The following is a 19976-nucleotide window of genomic DNA, read 5'->3' on the forward strand; positions in this document are numbered from 1 at the left end:
TCCTCACCGCTCTCCTCCCTTCCGCGCGGGCGAGATTGAGCCGCTGATCGTAGGCTCCGGTCGCACGCTTTCACTCGCATGTACCGTATTTACTCGATTCTAACCACCCCCTTTTTTTTCACGATCGCGATGCCCAAAGTGAGGGGGGGGGGGTGCTAAGATTCGAAAAATCTAATAATGACCCCCCCTCCCTCTTTTCGCTGCGACATCACGACGACACGGGTGCGAGAAATAACATTTTATTTTGCAAACATTCGAAAGAAAAATCGGTGCACACAGTGAACCCACCGCTTGCGTCAGATGCTCAGTTACTATCACTGCCACTCGAGTTCGTCGCACCTCTTGAACCGCCGCTCTCGGTATCCCACAGCAGGTCGTCTTCCGTTCCGTCAAAGTGGTTTGTGATCGAGCAGTTCTTAAATGATTTGACCACAACGTCCACTTGAACCCGCTTCCAAGCGTCCGAAATCCTCTTCGCGATGGTTGGTGGGGACGCTTTCTGCAGCTTTTGCCATACATCCGTATACAGTCAGGCTGTACGGCGTACACGCGCCGCGGACGCCGTGCCACCTCGGGACTCCGACGGCTCCGGCTCGATGACAGAGTGAGCAAGCGCCCTGCGGCCTTGGCCACGCGCGCTTCCTAACAAATAGGAAGGGGGGCGGGTGCTTAGATTCGCATGCAAACTTTTTTCCCAATTCTTTCGCGAAAATAGAGGGGGGGGAGTGCTTAGAATCGGGGGGTGCTTAGAATTGCGAAAATACGGTACTGCGTAGGGCGCGCGGCTACGGTGTTATCGGCCTTGGGCCTTATGCGGAACATCACGGCGACGGCAACGACAGAAATGCACCTGGCGTGCCCATATAATTGCCATTGCAACAAACATACGGCGCCATCCCGCTCACCGAAAATAGCGCATGATCCAGAACGTTGAGATGGTGGAGGACAAGCGCGACGGCTTGGCGTGACTTCTGAAATTAAGCGACGTCCGCAGCGCGCTGAAAGCCTCGTAGGCGACGTGCTGGGGTATGTGGAGTATCCGCTAACCAACAGGTGCATGCGTCGTTGCTTAGGTGTTATTTAGTATATGTTAGTAAGAAAATGGGACAATTGCTTGTACTGTAGCTTTGAAAGATTGCTTTTACACTTTATACCTAGCCCTAGGGTCCTTCGTTCACGTGTAAAACCAGGTAACTAACGATTTTTTGCACCCAGAGAAACAGTTCTTTGTTCAAAGTCGGGTTTCACCCGATTTTGCCCTATCGTAAATGATAAGTACATGTATTACAAACCAATGAATGCTTCCCACTTGTAAGCAAGTGGTCAAGATATATCATGTGTATATATCATATATATCAAGATATATCATATATCATATATATAAGACTATATTGTTACGGACGAGGTGGATTTATTTACAATGATCGAGGGGGCGTAGAGATGAGGTCGCAGGCCGTCGGGCATTTTCTCCACCGCGCGCAGTTTTTCCATATCCTCTTCGGCTCCGCCGCGCAGCGAAACAATATGAATGTGGTATATGCCTCCTTTTTGCTTAACACTCGAGCAAAAACCAGCACATAAAATATATGTTCAGCAGCTGCAGGCGTTCACTAAACGAAAATTTCCTTTTTAGTAGCCGCCTTCACAGGCGGCAATGGCGCATTGCACCGCATTTCCCGCATGTCTCATACATAGCGGCGGTAATTAACGCGCTAGGAAACGAATGAATGCAGCGCTGACGTTGCTCTGCATTGCGATGGTATATACCTGTGACGCTGAGAGGATGTTTACAGGACAACATTACGTTCAAGGTCGGGTGGCTAATTCATCTATGTTTAGTATTCCGTTAACATTGTTTCAAAAAAGCGTACATCGGGGACCAATAAAACAGTACAACAGACACGAACGCAAGGCCTGACAGGTCTAGGATGGACAAAGAAATGCTCCCGATGGATATGCTACGGTATATATGTCAACCAGGGCTTGTAAGATAAAGGAAAAGCGTCAGACCCACGCGAAGCATGTAGTACGTTTCGTAGTTATGTCCTTTGTTTGAGAAAGAGCAGAGAACTAAGTAGAAGAGGGATCGCCAAGCCTGCATATATTTGCTTTGTTTTTGTAATGTGGTTTACAGGTTGTACAGGTCGTGGCCGCGCCCCAGACTTGTGCGCGCCTGATACCATGCTTGTTAATTTATACAAGTTCATACGGCAGGCAAAGCTATGTCCTTACTTCGTATAGCCGTCTACTAATTCGCTATCGCAATCGATGCTTCGCCTTTCGGGCGAAACTGCGTCTCAATTTTGGGCTGCCAAATTAGGGGTGTGGTCCTTAGACGGTTGTACACGGTACCGGTTTGTAACCAATTTAGCCGAAGTGAAATTTTGCTGCAGTTGGCCTTTAGGTATGCTACGGAAGGGGACGCAAACGGGAAGCACGATGGCGATGTCACAGTCGAACTTCCGCACCAGCTCCCTGTGGCCTCATGGATTTCGGCATCACCGGATAGAGCGGGCTTATGGCTTATGAATAAATTATGGGGATATTACTAACCTATTAATAAAGAAGACTTCTGCTCTCAAACATTGATTTCAAAAAGAAACGAGAAAATTAACTCGCCATGCCTACTTTATAACTCCTTTCTTGCTCGAAACGGTGGGCGAAGATGAGTGTCTCCATAAATTGATGGGATTGGTGCCACCACCTGGGCGCAAAATTCAACGGTGATGTTTGACATGCATTTCCATAACCACGTCCAACAAGCCCTGTATACTCTATCCAGTCCATTGAGTCATCCCTTTTGCAACTAAGGTTAACTCACTTTCTGCAACCCTATATAAGCCGCCTCTGTCTGTGGAACCAGCATCGAGAAAGCAGCTTGCCATTGTGACGCGATTCGGCGCTTACCATTTAGTGTATCTTTAACAACGTGGACGTATTACCGCTAATATTGTGACAGCATCCTGTTTTGCTGCTTGTGTACCGAGCCGGCGCTGTAGACATCTGTTCCTGCAGTGGTTGTGCCCAGAATGTGGGGCCTAGAGCAATAAAGGCCTGGCACGATGTACGTACTATTTGTTCAGAGTGTGATTTTCGAAAGCCTTATCTACTGCTAATTCTTTTATCAGCGGATTTGCCCGCGAGATTTTCCTGGAAGAACCTTAGCCTTTACGAACTTCAGGTACTTTGCTTGCCGGCCGTCGTGGCGATCAAACCTTCCACTTTCGGCAGCTCCAACAAGCTAACCATTATGCGTTACATACTTTCTTGCACTCGGAACAAGCTCGTAGAACAAACAGGCGCGTATTTGCGAAGGACGTTAAAAATACCATTATATTCTTTTAATTGTGTAACTGATAAGTCTGCGGAATACGTCTGCCGTTCCAGTTTAAGTGTGCTGCGGAAGACAACGCAAACGCGATGTATGGTGGCGGCGCCACAGTCAAGCTTCCGCACCAGCTCCCTGTCATAGATTTCGTTTATTTTGGCTTTAGAGGGATGTTAAAAAGCAACGCCGAATCAGTTTAGGCTAGCAAATCATTCTGCTCAAAGTCTTGACGTGAGCCCACCAGTGCTAGACCACACCCACGTCTCACCGGAATCTGTCACTGTACAAGACCACTAGATTGCCCGACTGGAGCATGAGTGGATATATGGCATGCTTCCTCCCATTTCCACTGGCCTCCCCAGGTCATCCCAGGTTCTTATCGACAGGGCAAGAGCTATGGCATTCATTACACCGAATGCGCTGAGCAAGTGGAGAGGAACACAAGTGGGGTGTCCTAACAGTCCTGCGTTCAACGTCGATATAAAACCTATGATCTGATCTTGTCCTGTTGCACGCAGCCTCAGGAACAAGCACACTCGACCTCTTATGGTGACTAGGTCGCGCCCCAAGGAGACACCACCACAAGCATTAACGCTTTGCTTGCCTTCGCCTAGGAGGCAGGCATCCTTCCTTTCACCTGATCCTTTGCCCCCCATGTTAGGTCAAATGGCATCCTTTCTTATAGATATTTACATTTATCAGTCAATCTAGGCGTACTTTTGGCCGCTATCATATTACCTGGAGCAAGAGACGTGAACGAGCGTCGCTCGCTAGCTGAGGCTACGGTTGACAGCCGCGAGATGGGGACGACGAAAGAGAATTTGTTTGAAGAACGTGGTTACGCAGAAGATCCAGTTTATCAATGAATAAACAGCTGGAGCAGTAGACGCGGACGAGTGTCGCGCTGGTTTAGCTGGTTCGGTTTCCCTCGGCGTCTTGAAACACTAGGCAATAGGAAAACGACAGGGCCCCACCAGCTCTACACGCGTCTTTGTCTGAGCTGCAACGATTCGCGCGATGCTTCGCATTGCGTAAATCACAACTACGGTTGAGTCTGCCACTAACTTCCTTTTTTTTTTTGGTCATTAAAAATGGACTACGTTGTTCTAAAACTCAATTTCAGGGTTTGACGTGCCGAAACCGCGGTCTCATTATGAGACACGCACTATTGGGGGGGTTGGGGGGGGTGCTCCAAATTGATTTTCACCACCTGGGGTTCTTTGACCTCTCCCACCCGATTCTTGACCTATACCCCTTCGTGGATACGAGCCACAAAGGAGGTTCATCGTCATCTGAGCATGTGTTGGTGGGCTAGTTGGTTAAGCATGATTACAAAAACGGCGCCGAATTCGGCGCCTTTTTTGTAATCATCGTCATCACCGTGAACCGGATGCACGCTACACATGCGTTTCTTGCATTAATTCCGCCCCCATCGGAATGCGGCCCCCCGCAATCGGAATCGAACCCGCGACCTCAGCAGCGCAGCGCCGTAGCGACTGGACCATCGTGTCGGGTTATACATTTTTTTCTAAAAGATCCAAGAACTAAACTTAGCAAGATTCAATAACTTTTACTGAGCCACAACGACACAAATATAAAGAAAATACATTAAAATCCGTGACGTCATACCGACGTACCGACGGTGGGGTTTCTGTGCGAAATTGAAATATATATATATATATATATATATATATATATATATATATATATATATATATATATATATATATATATATATGTAACTATAACCTTAATTTCAGCTTATTACCATAATCAACCTTTGCCGCGAAATTAGCGAAACTACTGTTTGGTTTTGGTACTCTAAACCCATATAAGTGTTTCTATTCGGTGTCCATGAACCGTTACACTAAATTCCGTCTCTCTCTCTCTCTCTCTCTCTCTCTCTCTCTCTCATGCGCGAGCTTATTGTACTGCTGTGGAGTAGGGCAGCCTTGTCGCGTGTTCCTGTGGGCGAAGAGTGGCACGTCGAACATTTCGAGAAGTGTTCCTGCGAGGGCTCGCGCTAGTCTGGGCGGCAATGCCGAAGCTGGCTTTTATGGCGCTAGCCAGCCGCATATGCAGAGATTTCCGGAAGTCTCTGGGAACAGTTCGGTGCTAGCGAGAGTCGCATCCGCGTCTTGTCGTGCCGCGGGGCGGGCGCGTATTCGCTTTGTGCGGCAAAACGCGATGCAGAACACGAACGTGCGCGCGTTACCGCGAAGCGAAAGGACACAAAGTTTCTGCGACAAGACAGTGAAGCGATTTATAAGTACGCTTGCGCGTACTTATAAATAAAGCAAACTTGCAAGCCCCGTGTATGTATTTGCTCAGCATTCAAGTGAAACTTTTCAATCGGCATTTTGAAGGCTCGATTAACGTTGATTCCATCCAACGAGTACATTAGACCTGCTGTAACATTTTTTTTATGTACTCCCGTTGGAAATCTCCATCAATCAGGAAACCGACACTAGCAGCGTCACATGGCTTGGACCAATGAGCGTGGGTGTCTTCGTTACATTCTCACAGGATTCGCGCACGAGTATGCAAAATGCGTGAGCCTTCTCACCCACGTGACTTACCTGCTGTCTCGGCAGCGCACGACCGCGTGTTGCAGTTGGTGGCATCGCGTTCTCCACGTGACAATGAGGCACAAGCAGGGCTGCGTGGCGCGACTGAGACTGGGGCTTCTTTTTTTTCGCAGCCGGGATCCAGCATGGTCGCTTCGGACACGTCATACGGGAAGTCCCGGAGGCTGTTCGGATAGCGGCTTTCTCTTTGTTATGAACCTTCTTCTACACCTCCTTCCCCCCCTTCGCCCTCCCTCCCGCTCTTGTATACACGGCGAGACTTTATCCTCAGCCTTGGGGCCACGCGTTCGCGCTAAGCTGCGTCCCCTCTCCGCCCTGTTGGCGCCGTTTGAACTCAATTCCTGCCAATTGAGCGTTAGTGCGATGCCTGGTCACAATAAAGGGACCGCCACGTGCTGCATGGTCTTCCGTGTCGGGGTGCGCTTTAGCAAAAGCGCCGCTTCGTGTCACGTATAGTCCACGATGATCGATGCCTCTAAAAGTGGCAACTCGGGGTCAACTAGAGGATCGTCACCACTCCCTCCAGAGTCGCTGTCTCGCCTCCAGCCGCAGCGCTTGTTGGCGCTGAAGAGATTATTTTGCCGGCTCGCCTCCAGTGACGCGCCGCGTATGTAGGCAATGAGGACCGGCTCGTGATTGTTCTCGCACGATGTGCAGTATGCTGTTGGTCTGCTGCCGAGTTCTTTGACTCCTTGGTTTTCGACGTGTATGCTACTGCCATGTGATCGTAGGGTCTTGTGTTTCACAATGGTCGCATTCACATTTTCCGGCCGTGGAGGTGGCCGATTTACCGAAAGTAACGAACAAGAGAAGCAACAGAAAGCGCGAAGTTATGCGTCTGGCACCGGCAAGAGTTTCATACACATCATAAAGACTATTCGTGAATACTATTCGGCAAGGCAGTCGGCGCGTATATATATGACTAGCCGATTTTTCGCTGATGACCCTTTCGGCTTTCGACAGCTCATATTAGCGTCTTCATCGAAGAACTGTTTCGACAGTGTCGCTGCTAGTCACGCCGGTTCTCACTTCGGAGAAACATTTGGACTAAAAGTTTCTGGAGGAACAAGGGCGTCATTGAAGGTTTTGAATATATGTGCCAGTTAAGCTTCAAACAGAGGTACGTTCGTCCGTTGTTTCCACAACCTTGCCTTTGTTAATCGTAAATAGTTCAGTCATTGCTTCACCGGAAGCACGCCTTATATTTACGTTTTAGATGACTCGTTTGATAAAAGGTTTAATCTTCGGATTTACGTTTCACTGCATCGCTGTTCAGTGAGATTTAAATGCGCAAGAGAAAAAAAAAAACTCAACTTTGATTACAAAGAAAAAAAAATCAGAATGTGCACTTAACATACATGTCGAACGTCAATATAACTTAAACGTTTTCCTCGCAGTCTAAATCGATGAAATTGGGTCATTGTTTGAACGTTTTGTTAGGTCGATGACCGCACTAAGTCTTCCCATAATAGCTCTTGAAGAAACTTCGAGCTCACTCGTCAGGTTTATTGCGCACTAAGTTTTCAAGGTAGCTGGTTGATGAATGCTGTGAATTAAAGTATGCATTGTCCTCAATCTGGATGCGTTACGTTGCTCGTGACTTGCTTCTACTCCTGAGGAGAGTATTCTAGTTGAAATTCATTGAATTTCAGGTGGCGTTCTGATAGAGAAACATATGCATCTGGCTACTTCTCTGCCGTAGAAGGACCCGCGTAGGCAGCACAAACGACGTTTTTGATCTTTTAGGAGCAGCTTATACATATCGGCAGCATAATGCGAAAGTTCGAACGCTCGCGTGCGCTGTCCTTGTAATGGACAGCCGCATTTTCGGCGCTCTTCGCTATTGTTATAACTTTCTTTCTTTTTTTTTTCCCTCGCCCGTTCCAGGCGGCAGCCTGCAGGAGATTCTGTTCAGCCCTTCGCTCAGCACTCGAGAGAAGAAGCGCCAGGGTCACATCTACGAGCTCATCTCCACGGAGGAGAACTACGTCAAGGACCTGACCCTCGTCAAAGAGGTGGGTACATCGCAGATCCACTCCCGCTCGCCCGCCCCAGGCGCCCCCTGCCTTTCGACTGCCAGCGGGTCTGTTCTTCCTTCATGGAGAAAGTCGAGGGGGAGAGGGTAGTTTGCTTCATATTTGTACACGTAGTTTCCACAAAGCCATGTAGAGTATGTACTGTAAGAAACTGCATCTAGACATCACTCGCTGGCTGTAATCATCCCCCTGTGTCCATTTGGCACCGTTTGAGGAAAACAAAACAAAAAAAAACGTGTCATACGTGCACCTCCTGATGGTTGTCTTGGCGCTTGATGTACAGGGGTCTGTCGATATGCTTCGGGGTCATCATTGTCGTCAGCGCGGCCTTGCACCCCCCCCCCTTCTCCTCCCGTCTCGCAGGTGTTCTACCGCCCCATGAAACAGTCGTCGCTGTTGTCCGACGAGGAGGTGAAGCTCATCTTCGTGAACTGGCCCGAGCTGATCATGAGCAACACCAAGATGCTCAAGTGAGGCTCAACGACCATTTTGTCGAAGCGCGACGGCCACCCACCCTCGGGCTCTGGGAGGCGTGGACGGGGTTGTCGTTGATGTTGTGTTGCCCGCGCCGTAATGGCATTCTCGATGCGCGGCCCGCGGCCGGACTCGGAGGTCACGTCTCGGAGCGCACGGTCACCCCGTCGTGAAGAATGGCCGCTCTGCATGCGTCGCCCACCGACCAGTCCATACGCGCCGTATCCTTCACGCCCATTGAAAAGAGAGAAATAGAAATGGTTTCTCAGCTGATACTCTCTGCATGCGCTGAGAGCGAGAGCTTTGTATAGCCTATTGAATGCACTGTGCGAGCCATATCATATGAAAACCTTGACCCGCGCACGAAAGCGCGATTGACCCTTTTTGCATGGCGTTCGCTTTGACGCGCTGTTTCGTAGTGGCGCGAGTGTTCCCCGCGATTCACTTTTAGAAGTAGCTCTCTCTCTCTCGCTTTGTGTTGCGTTCCAGATCGTTCAGAGTGCGCCAGCGAATGAGCGAAGATGGCGTCATCGAAATGATCGGAGACATTCTCTGCGAAAGCGTGAGTGCCACTGCTCGACTTTCAACGGCTTCGTGTTCTTCTTTTTATTTTCTTCAGATCTTTCTTTTCCCCCTACTGGACAGTGGGCACTTGCCCTTTTTTTTCTTTCTTCCCTTTTATACACTTGCTTGTGTTCGTCATGGCCGCTTTCGTTTTCTTGTACAGGTTTTATTTCATTCCCGTCCAGTACAGTCGATTAGTTTCACTGTTCAGCCTGTAGCTATGCTCAGGTGGAATAAAATGGAAGGAGTGACAGTAGGTTTGTGACATCTTTGCAATACTGGTTGAGGACAACAACGCGATAACTCGCAAGCCTATACGTATTATTTATTTCCTTGATACTTTGTGGTCAATATGGGATATCATCCAAAGCCTGAAGTTGATTACTAATTTGTGCCGTACCTATAGTACTTTGTACGTTCTCCCTTTATTTGGCGTTCAAGCAATGCTTTTTGTATTGGTGTATGAGACAAAGCGTGCATGTTGTCGTCGGAGCTTCAAACAGCTCGGCGGCTTTTTGTTGCCCGCTGTCTTCGATATGCCAGCGATATATATAATGGCTGCGAAGTTGCCGTTCTCAATCTGTGTGAGTGCAAGTTGCGAAAATATAAGGCGTAGCGCATTGAAGGGGATCAAGCGAATACAGTATCTGTCAAAGGTAGCCGAGCCACAATGCGTGCGCCTGAAATGGCAGCTAACTAATGCGCCCAGGGTTCTCGTGACGCTCGTTTGACGATTCAACCGACTGTATAGACTGTAGGCGCGAACTGTCCACATTTATGAGTGTTTTTTTTTGCGTTATAAAGGTAAAAGAGGACCCCATATTCGCGGCATGCGGTTCGTTTCGGTCACGTGTCTAAGCTAGGGTCCGTTTACCCTTGGCGAAAAGTTCACCCCTCTCCTAACGGTACTGTTTGCCTGCGTAGCTTCCATACCTTACTCCGTACGTGAGGTTCTGCAGCTGCCAGGTGCGATCCATGGCCTTCATTCAGCAACGGTCCGAAAACGACCCCCGCTTCAAGGCATTCACCAGGGTGAGTTCTTCTCATTCTTTTCGTGCATTTCACATGAGCTGTATAATCACCTGAATTTGGTGTTCTGTGGTTTGCTCGAACACTATACTTGCTTTCGTACTCCTCTCTCTCGCGTGCAGGAATTCTGCAAGAACCCGCGAACGCGAGGCATGCCCTTCACGAGTTTCCTGCTCAAGCCCATGCAGAGGATGACCAAATATCCTCTCATGATCAAGAAGGTACGCTGAGCTCCAAGTTTTTGAACGATCGAATGAGAAGTAAGGGGCCGTGTTATGTCGGCAAGGAGAGCCCGCGTACGGGAAGGCTTAACTGAGTGCGCCGAAACCAGAACTTTGTGCTCAGTGTATAGGGTCCGCACCAACGCGGTTGATAACAGCTTCGACGCACGAGCGACGCAGCATTCTTCGGAAGGGAAGAATAACGGCACGACCGTACAAAATCCAAAAGCAAAGTTTTTCGCACATCTCATATATAGGTAGCCGTTATTACTGATCCTTTTCTGTTTCGAAATGATGCACGCACTGCGTAGGCTGTGACCATTGTCAGTCGTTAGGAGAAAATAGAGAGTTTTAGAATTGGGGGCCCAAGCGGCTTGGGGACCCAAGAAAATTGCGCGCCACAAGTGCGCATGCGCAGAACCCAAGCCAGTCTTGGGTTGTTGCGTTCGCGTTAACCCAAGACCCAAGAATCGAAAACTAGCGTGGGCCCCCAAGCCGTCTTGGGCCGCCCTCGTGGGTGACAGCGATGGCGTACAGCAGATGGTCGCAGAGCAAACTTTATTTACTTCGACTGATGTTCGCCATTTCACGCGGGTGAACTCGCAGTTTTTTCGCAGCGCGTCACAAGAAAACACCAACTAAGAGCACTTGGCTTTGATTGGCTTTGCTTGGCTTAGAATCGCACACTTAATTCGTAATGTTAACCGGTACTAGCACAGTTTCTTACGTTTCATTGTTCGTTCTTTTTGCTCAAAAATGCATTCTGTTTGTTTTCACTTGTAAGAAAAGAAGTTCATTTTTTTTTCTTTCAAGCACCTTTCTATTTTCCACATTGCGGCGCTCCGAGCGCTCAACCCAACGCTGTCTGCGTTCGACCCAATCCTCAAACTCTGCTGCTCACCTAGACCCAAGAGCAACCGACGCAACGCGGCTTGGGGGCCCAGAGCCTTGCGCCCCCAATTCTAAAACTCTCTAATAACTCACCAGTGCTCCGTCATCTGCAAATACCGCGACATCCGTCGCCGCAGAGACCCGGTATACGTGCGAGCCATCGTGCCGTCATTGTTCTCGTCGTTACCGGTGGAGCTGCTGCTGCTGCTGCTGCTGCAGTCTTCAGTACTATAGTGTTTCAAGCTTTACTTTTGAGTGGCCTCCTGCTATTCCTTTATGTTCGCGTTGGAATTCTCCCGTTCGCGTTTCACTTGTCCGCAATAGAATACGCGTACACCAGCTGTGTATATAGGCCGTCGTTGCGCGCTTTCTGTTGAGTTCGTTCGTGTGCGTGCGTGACATGCGGGAGGTGGAGGGGGGGTCGCAGATCCGCGAGTACACGGACGCGAGCCACCCTGACCGCGGCTACCTGGACGAGGCGCTGGAGAAGGCCGAGCAGCTGTGCACCCAGATCAACGAGGCGGTCAAGGAGCGCGAGAACGCCGACCAGCTGGAGTGGGCGCAGGCGCACATACAGTGCAACGGGATCTCCGAGAGGCTCGTGTTCAACTCGCTCACCAACATCCTCGGGTCCAGAAAGTTCCTCCACTCGGGATCGCTCACCAAGGTGCGTTGTGGCTTTGTGGGCTCAATTGTTCCCGTGAACTAATGATACCCGTGCGACCCCGCGAACGCAATGAGGCGCACGCTGAGCGGGAACGGCGCGGCACGTGAACGAAAAAAAAAAGAAGGACCGTACCTGTACTGTTTATACGTTTCTAGTCGCCTACGTTTCCATGGTTCCGGCTTGGTATACGTGCGAGCTCAGGCGGTTATAACTAATGATGCAACGTACCGAGTTTACGTCTAACAAAGCGATATGTCGACATGGAGACGGCTATCTGTCTGTCTGTCTGTCTGTCTGTCTGTCTGTCTGTCTGTCTGTCTGTCTGTCTGTCTGTCTGTCTGTCTGTCTGTCTGTCTGTCCGTCCGTCCGTCCGTCCGTCTGTCCGTCCGTCCGTCCGTCCGTCCGTCCGTCTGTCTGTCTGTCTGTCTGTCTGTCTGTCTGTCTGTCTGTCTGTCTGTCTGTCTGTCTGTCTGTCTGTCTGTCTGTCTGTCTGTCTGTCTATCTATCTATCTATCTATCTATCTATCTATCTATCTATCTATCTATCTATCTATCTATCTAAAATCTAATCTAATCTAAGTATTCCTGAGGAGCATGGGGACGTGGCTGGCGGCGTCTCACCAAAAGTAGCCTCGTACACGCAGTGTCTTGAATGCGGCGCTGCCGAACAGGAGAGAAAGATAATTAGTTGTGCTGCGTGTGTGCGTAGAATGAACAGATTGCGTCGCGGCGCAGGTGAAGAGCGGCAAGGAGCTGGTGGGCTTCCTGTTCAACGACTTCCTGCTGCTGGCGCAGCCGATGCGCGACGTCGGCAGGGTCACCAACGTCTTCATGTCCGACAAGGCGATGAACGCCTCCTACAAGCTGTACAAGCAGGTGAGTCCACTCGCCCGCCCTGGACGATTTGCTTACATCGACAGCCATTGTCAGTGCCTCGTGTACATTTGTTTATGTATCTCTTCATGCCCCGTGCCGCCGAGCAGCCACTGTTCCTGAACACGGTGCTGGTGGAAGACGGCTCGGACGGAGGCAGCCCGTCGGACGACACCTTCCAGATATCGGTTCCCGACGCCCCCCGCAGCGTCTTCCGCGCGGCCAACGCCAACGAGAAGTGCGTCATCTCCTCTTCGCACTCTTTACGTTGCCTGTAGCAAAGCGGGAAGCCATGTTCATTAGTCGAGCCATGCTTAATGCACGGGTTCTCGCTGTCAGTCATTGTGCATGGGGGAGGCCATTTCACGGGAACGTCGCGGGCTCTTTTGCGCCGCGGTACTTCAGCGGCCGCTTTCGTATCGCTGATTCTAGCCCGTCGGCACACTTGCCCTCTGTACGTGCAAACATTTATAAATGTGCGCATCTGCACATTTATGAAGGTAACTGCACACTATTTCTCGTAAATAATGGTAATGTGCCGTAAGTTAGAGTAATTTGTTTTAATTTATAAGCCCGCGCGCTACTCTTGTCATTATTCATGTTAACAAGCGCCGCTTAATTCTGTAAAGTTGTTCACGTCTGCGTGTTTATACAAGTTGCCGTGTTTTAGAGTGTACACCCATGGCTGAAAAGTATCACGTATATGACAGTAAGTTGCCGCATGGTAAGTTGCCGCAGAGTAAGTTGCCTTACGGTAAATTATCGAGCGAGAGAGGGGAAAAAAACAATAAACCCTTGCGAAAGTGCCACTCCTTTTTCATTCTGCAACTTACTATAAGGCAGATTACTAACTCAAAAGGACTTGCCATCGTGAGCTAGTTAGTCAAGACCTTGAACGAAAGACATGTTGATCGCAAGTCTGGGCCACGAACGAATAGAGGACATATACGACAAACAGATGGGCTTCTGCAAACTTGGTTTCCTTCCTTTTTTTTTTTTCTTCTTGCACTCAGCTTTATAAACGCAGACCGTTGCTATGAGTCCAGCATTTTCGTATGTGCGTCCTTGCTTCTGTTTTCGCCGTCGCGCATGTACACATGCAGGTCCGTGTATGTAAAACTAATGGCGGCAAAATAAGCTCAGCCGATAGTAGTCCACCTGTTTGCCTTATACGTCCTCTAACCATGCTTTGCCAACCTCGAACATGTCATTCCTTCGAGCGTACCTTGCGCGAAACTCGCTAAGCGAGTAAATTTACGCGTGGCTAAAGGAATGTTTTCTTGAGGCGGAACCGGAAGTCCGTTCTGAGTGAAGGCATTGAGTGCCTTAAGGCATTGTCGCTGTCCGCTGTAGGAAAGCCTAAACGGTGTTTGAGTTAGCAGGGTACGGAGACCTCGTGCCGATTTTGTGAGAGTGGATTGGAACGGAGAAGGACGTTCGTTCCCGGGAACGGTAGAATACGCTTGCGCACGCAAACCGTTTTTCGTCCTCCATACGTTGCCTGGCGCAGGCTACTCTGGGTCAAGAAGATCAAAGAGGCGGCCCACAACTACCGCAACACGGAGGCGAAACAGATGAAGGTCTCAGGTAAAGCGGCACGTTGCTTTTCCCACCCTTCCGCCGTTTCAGTCTGTCGCGCTATCCTTTCTTCGGGGTCGATTCTATGTACCCTTGTTTATCTTTCGTTTTTTTTCTTATCTATTCGTGACTGTCTGGGTTACGTTGCGTTCAGACGTCGTGTAGCGGAAGTGTCCGATTGCGTAAGAGGACGTGACGGGGCCGTTAGCTCCTGTGATCGTGCGCTCGGAGAAAGAGGAAGGCATACAAAAAAGAAAAAAAAGGAAAGAGAAAAGGTAATGCTTGTTTTGCACTGGCGTGCGCGGCTCGACTCTATGCGTAACTTTATGCGTACTTATGCGTAAACCTTGCGCTGCGTGCGTCGATGCGTGACTGAAATGAGTTCGAACGAAGGAGAAAGCTTATTGTCGTGTCACGACTGACGAGTTAGTTCGTCGATGACTTCGAACGCTATGGACATTTGAATGTCGCCGAGTTACGCGCTAGTGACGTCGGCGTCCCTGGCTTATTCCTTAACGCAGGCGCGATATGAACACACGCTTGAGCTCGTGGCCGAAACTATTTCGTGTTGTACTAGCTAAGAGAAAGATGTACCTCAAAACACGCGTTAATTAACAGAGAAATCATTTTTCTCCACAGTGCACCGAATTTGATAAGGTTTCTTGCACTTAAAAAGAGTGAAAAAAAGAAAGCTGAAAAATTTATGGACTTGTAGGGAACAGATTTTTTATTTATGCCATCGTTTTTTAATACAAAATCGCGAAAAAAAAAACAAGACTAGAAGGAGTATTAAGTTTATAACTCAAAATCGGCAGTAACAAACGAGCTCTATTTGCACCTCTGTCTGCGATATCTGTTTTTCGTGCGTACTTGCGCATTTGTAAAGTTAGCGCTCCAGTTCATCTTTTTTTATTACGAACTTTCGGCAATTCTCGTACACATTATTAGATCTCTAAATTAGAAAAAAAAGTCATTATTTTTTTTTTCAATCGGTAGAATTCAGCTTTCTCTCCTAAAGGCAAGAACTTTCATTCAAATCAAATCAGCGGCTGTCCCACTGAGAGCATTTCTGCGTTTTCCGAGTACTTCAAGGTCGGCCCCGAGTTAAAACCCCTCCTCTCAAAGCGGCTAACGAATGAACCACATTTCAGCCTTATTGCAGCATGTGCAGGGCCGAGCACTCCTAGGGTTAACGCATCGTTAGTAGAGCAAGTGTTGAAGTTGCATCGGCTTGAATACCAGTGAAATGTTGGACCTAAGCTTGGACGGCCCTAGCTGTTTATCGTGGCGCGTGCATTATGCAGACTTAAACCACACCGGCAGATGTATTTGCGCTTAAAAGGAAGCTATACTTAGGGTCCTCTTGTCTAAATATGTGGGAACGGATAAATAATTTTTCTCGGCAACCACCGCGCTTATTTTGATGAGATCCGTTCCATTTCAAAGAAAAACAGAATCTAGTCACTGTTGGAAGCGGATATTTTTTTTATTTAGGCCGTAAAATTTGTATACAGGATTTGTAGCAGATTGCAAAATTTAAAAAAAGAAATTACAACTCTGTAACTCCGCAATAAAAAAAAAGAAAGATTTCACAATTTCACATGCATTTCGCGCTTTATGCTGGAGACCACGTGTCTGCGCCAACACCATCCCCATCCCTGGGATGAATAGTCGTACCAGCGATCGGACCCAACAGATTAAAATCTCTGCTGTGTCAATTGCGGGCCAAATGCGGGATCTGATTATGAGGCACGCCGTAGTGGTGGATTCCCGACTGAGTTTGACCACGTGGGGTTCTTTAACGTGCACCTAAATCTAAGTACACGAGCGTTCTTGCATTTCGCCCCTTATCGGACAGGTTCCAGCCATTCGTACGTTTTCCTACAAAAATACTAAAGAGAACTCTGGCGCTTGTGTCTGTGGCAGCTTACAAGTATACGGTGGTTCAGCCAGTGTCGGAATCTACGGATTCGGCTGAGCTTCGTCCTTCTGGATCCAAACTCCTTCGCGGCTTTGCAAATTGATCATTTTTCAACAAAAAGTGGTGTTACAAATGCAAACTTGCCAATGGAAAACGCGTTGAATCGCATAACAAGAAAGTACGGGAACATACACTCAAATATATGTAAATGCAGCAGTTTGGTGTAATTATGTGTGTGCGTTGAAACGTATTGCCTTTGTGTGTTTTTGAAAAAAATTTATGATTTCTTGAAAGGTTAGTTAAGGAAATAACGCCGCAGAAACTTCCGAAGCCACAAGCACGAAGGTTAGGCAAATCCATGTGATACCCACTGTTCCCATGGTAACTGAGCGAATTTTTGTAGGAAACGCTACTGTTCCATCATCTATGAAACTCCGCCCGCGTATCGTCCGGGGTATAAGCTTCCCTACATGAAGCCAGTAATGTCGCGTCGATTCGGCTTGCCAGGCTGAAAGCCGATCGTCGGGTTCATTTAAACGCCAGCAGGTCGGGACGAGCGAGCGCCGAGGCGAATTCGGTCAACCCGCCCGCAAGGCCAGAAGGTGGGTCAACTCGCCCATCCAGCTTGGAAAGGTGCATGTAAAGTGCGTGGAGTCGAGTTGCGTCGGCTCGAATTCCGACTCGATCCGCTCGCCGAGTTCGTGTAATCGAAACTATACAGAGTGTAAAGAAACTCCCCGGTCCATCGTACTGGGATGCCTTTGACGCAGACACGTGCTTTCGACTTCAGTCGGCAGAGTGCTTAGAGTTGTACTTACCGTGTCTCGTTCTTCGAGGCGCTGTATGGTCGACCGCTTGTGAATTGACCACGGCGCGGCCTTTCGCGTGCTGTCCTCTCTCTCCCCCCTCCTCCCCCATCCGTTTCTCTTTTCTTTCTCCCGCGCCGCCGGTGCAGCCACGGCGCCGAAGCTCAGCGGCGTCGGCCGCCTGCTAGTTGTCGTAGTCGAAGGCCGCAACCTGAGAAGCGGAGCGGCGCACGGTAAGGACGCCCGCCCGCAGCCGGTGCCTGTCTTCCACGTGCGGAGAGCACGCCAGCCGCATGCGCCGTCCTGGTGTCTGGCCCCGCGTTTGTCTCCTGGTCGCGCGCGTGTGTGTGTGCACTAACAGCACGTTGACGTTTTCGTTGGTATCCCTGCGATCTGTGAAAGCACTAACTGATTGAGGGCTAGTTGGTTCAATTATATGAACCCACTAGCCCTCAAGAAGGTCCTACGAACTGATTGTTATGTACTATCCTTCCCCCCTTTTTTGCGAGAGCAACTTTCCGCCCCAAGTTATGTTTGATTTTTCGAATGTTATCGTACTCTTTGGTGGTTGCTGTGAATATACTGCGCACTCCGGAACGAGGACAGAGAATTTACTCTCCTTGTGCCAGTGTGCGTTGCAATCCAGAGTAACATGGAACACCGATTAGCCCTGTCTCGAACCTCCTCAATGGAGTACGTTCGCTCTGTTTGCCCGAAAGTAGGCGTACAAAACGTGATCCGTCAAGAACAACGGGAACCCCAGAAAATGCATCCAATCGGGAGCTTTATTTCCGAAGGTTCTGGGCACACACACCGTTATGCGGTACGTTCAGTGACTGGGCAGGAGCCGAGAAATTGTAGTCGGTCGAGAAGCACGAGAACTCGAACAAATGGAGCCGAAGGAGGGACGAGTAGTTGTACTCGCAAAAAGGGGAGTTGCCCGCGTTCTGCTTTTTTCTTTTTCGTCTTATTGTGTTTATGTGCACAGCCCCCACCATTTACGAGCGTCAACGGACAGCCTTCTAGCGTTATGTTAGCGCTGCGGATTCTCATCAAGGTGACGTGGCGAGAGCAGTTCACTGTGGATTACCTTAATTTTTGTATCACACGGAAGCCGGAGTGATTGTGGTGCATTGAGACATGCAATTTAGCCACTCAGCGATCACCCAGCGCTGACCAGTATGCACTAAACACGCGGCGGCCGCCATGCGGTCCGAGTGTATCGCGTTTCTATCGCTGCAGCTACCTTGAAGGCCGCTGCGCGTTCTCACTCGTAATGTCGGCGACTGTACACGCGAGCTGTTTTCACAGGCATGGCTGCTCTTTTTTTCTGAACCGTTGGTGCGTGTTCGCTTGTGCATGACGATGTGTGTGTGTATGCGGTGACTAACGTGTGGTGTGCGGGCGCTTGCTTGCATGTGATGTCCTCCGCAGTGAGCCGGCGTCCAGCGGTTGGCCAGTTAAAGCTAGTCGTAGAGCAGGCACGCGATCTCAACCTGAAGGACGTCAAAGGTACGCAGTCACCTACGGCAGCAGTGACAGATTGTGATGCAGATATGACATGTTGGTATAGTGGCATATTTCGTTAATATATGGCATTGTGAAAAATGGCAAATTCTGGGTCGTTTTTGGTTGGGCCGATAAACAGGGAACAAACGACAGTCGATAAGGATGTGTTGGAGCTGCTTATGAGTACGTTTGCTTTGGAGCATAGGACCCACACTGGTGATTTACATTACACATGTGTCACTAATGAAAACACTGCGGAATTTCTTCGACTTGCTTCAGTTATTTGGCTGTGCCAGCTGTGAAAGTAGCATTTGTTTGGTATCTCATAGGTGTCCCCAAGCGATAATACATTTCTTCGCTGAAAAAGGGCTGTGCATTTAAATACATGGTTGATCAAATGTTTCATACGCGTACACGATCTGCGAAATAGATTGCCGGTTGCTCACCTGGCTCGCAAATTGTTTGGCAGTGCAGCTTCCCATTTCGCATTTATTATTTTCATTATCGGTTATAAGGCAAGTGTATCGTTGGTCACCAAGAGGCAGAGACACACGAGGTTTGACACGCGCCTTCATTTGCCTAATACAGCGCGTAAGACGAAGGCGGAAAGAGTGTTTGTTGCGTTCCTTGTTTGTTTGCGTAACAGTTTGGTTATGTTTGCCTGCTGGAGATGCTGACTCGTTGCATGACGGGTACTAACTGCACTATACATGCGGATTTTGACTGTTGTCACGGTGTTTTTTGCCATGCTCAGGCACGTGAAAGTGGAAGTTGCCCTGAATCGTATTTTTCGTAAACAGTGCTACTACTGTTTGTTCCAGTCATGCAGTTTCGTTTTATTTTATTAAGAGTTGTGACCATTTCAAGTTTCCATTTCTTCCATGCTTTCCTTTCCTTTCTTCCTTTCCTTCTTTCCTTTTATCCTGTTGCGTCAGATAATTGGGAAGGCGTGAACGCAAACTATTAGCTACATACCTCTAAATTTATAGCAAGTCACGATATTTTAAATGTGCCCTCATGGATGACGGCATGGCTCACTTTCCCAAATTACTGCGGTGGCCTTACGAAGATTAGGTACGATTCTTTATGCTCACTGCATCTGTTGAAAGGAATACTAAAGTAGGTTTGTAAATCACACTTATGGGACTCGGAAAACTGCGGCCCTATAGCGCGCAGAGATTTGGTGAGCGAGAAAGAGGCGCGAAAGCGGATGGATGGATAGATGGATGAATGATGTGAGCGTCCCCTTTGAAACGGGGTGGTTGGCTGCGCCACCAAGCCCTTGTTACTGTAAACACAGCCGAAGACGCCACCTATATAGGAGCCCCCACACTAGCTGCCCGTGACGTCATGACACGCAGTGCGTTTTCTCAAAATTAAATTTCTGTATAAGAAATCATCACATTACGTTGTAATGTAGCTAAAGACGCTAGGTAGCGAGTTTTCAGAAATTTCTCTCCACAGAGACGACACAACACACGCGATATCATA

At 48.9% G+C, this 19976-nt stretch overlaps 1 protein-coding gene across 6 annotated transcripts in view; it reads left to right on the forward strand.

The window, feature by feature from the left end:
- Window positions 1–19976, forward strand: part of Dap160 (dynamin associated protein 160) — an 87620-nt gene that overhangs the window by 51412 nt on the left and 16232 nt on the right. For 4 of the 6 annotated variants that reach the window (XM_065441134.1, XM_065441133.2, XM_065441138.1 and 1 more), the window contains 10 exons: window positions 7804–7931; window positions 8316–8422; window positions 8916–8988; window positions 9915–10022; window positions 10142–10240; window positions 11559–11798; window positions 12534–12674; window positions 12782–12909; window positions 14182–14258; window positions 17126–17209. In XM_065441134.1, coding sequence (XP_065297206.1) covers window positions 7804–7931; window positions 8316–8422; window positions 8916–8988; window positions 9915–10022; window positions 10142–10240; window positions 11559–11798; window positions 12534–12674; window positions 12782–12909; window positions 14182–14258; window positions 17126–17209 — 1185 coding nt within the window. Of the gene's footprint in view, window positions 1–7803; window positions 7932–8315; window positions 8423–8915; window positions 8989–9914; window positions 10023–10141; window positions 10241–11558; window positions 11799–12533; window positions 12675–12781; window positions 12910–14181; window positions 14259–17125; window positions 17210–18410; window positions 18489–19976 lie in introns of all 6 variants that reach the window. The other 2 variants (XM_065441136.2, XM_065441137.1) reach the window with 2 other exon arrangements.

This window comes from Dermacentor albipictus, chromosome 5 (assembly GCF_038994185.2).
Source record: "Dermacentor albipictus isolate Rhodes 1998 colony chromosome 5, USDA_Dalb.pri_finalv2, whole genome shotgun sequence".
NCBI lineage: Eukaryota > Metazoa > Arthropoda > Arachnida > Ixodida > Ixodidae > Dermacentor > Dermacentor albipictus.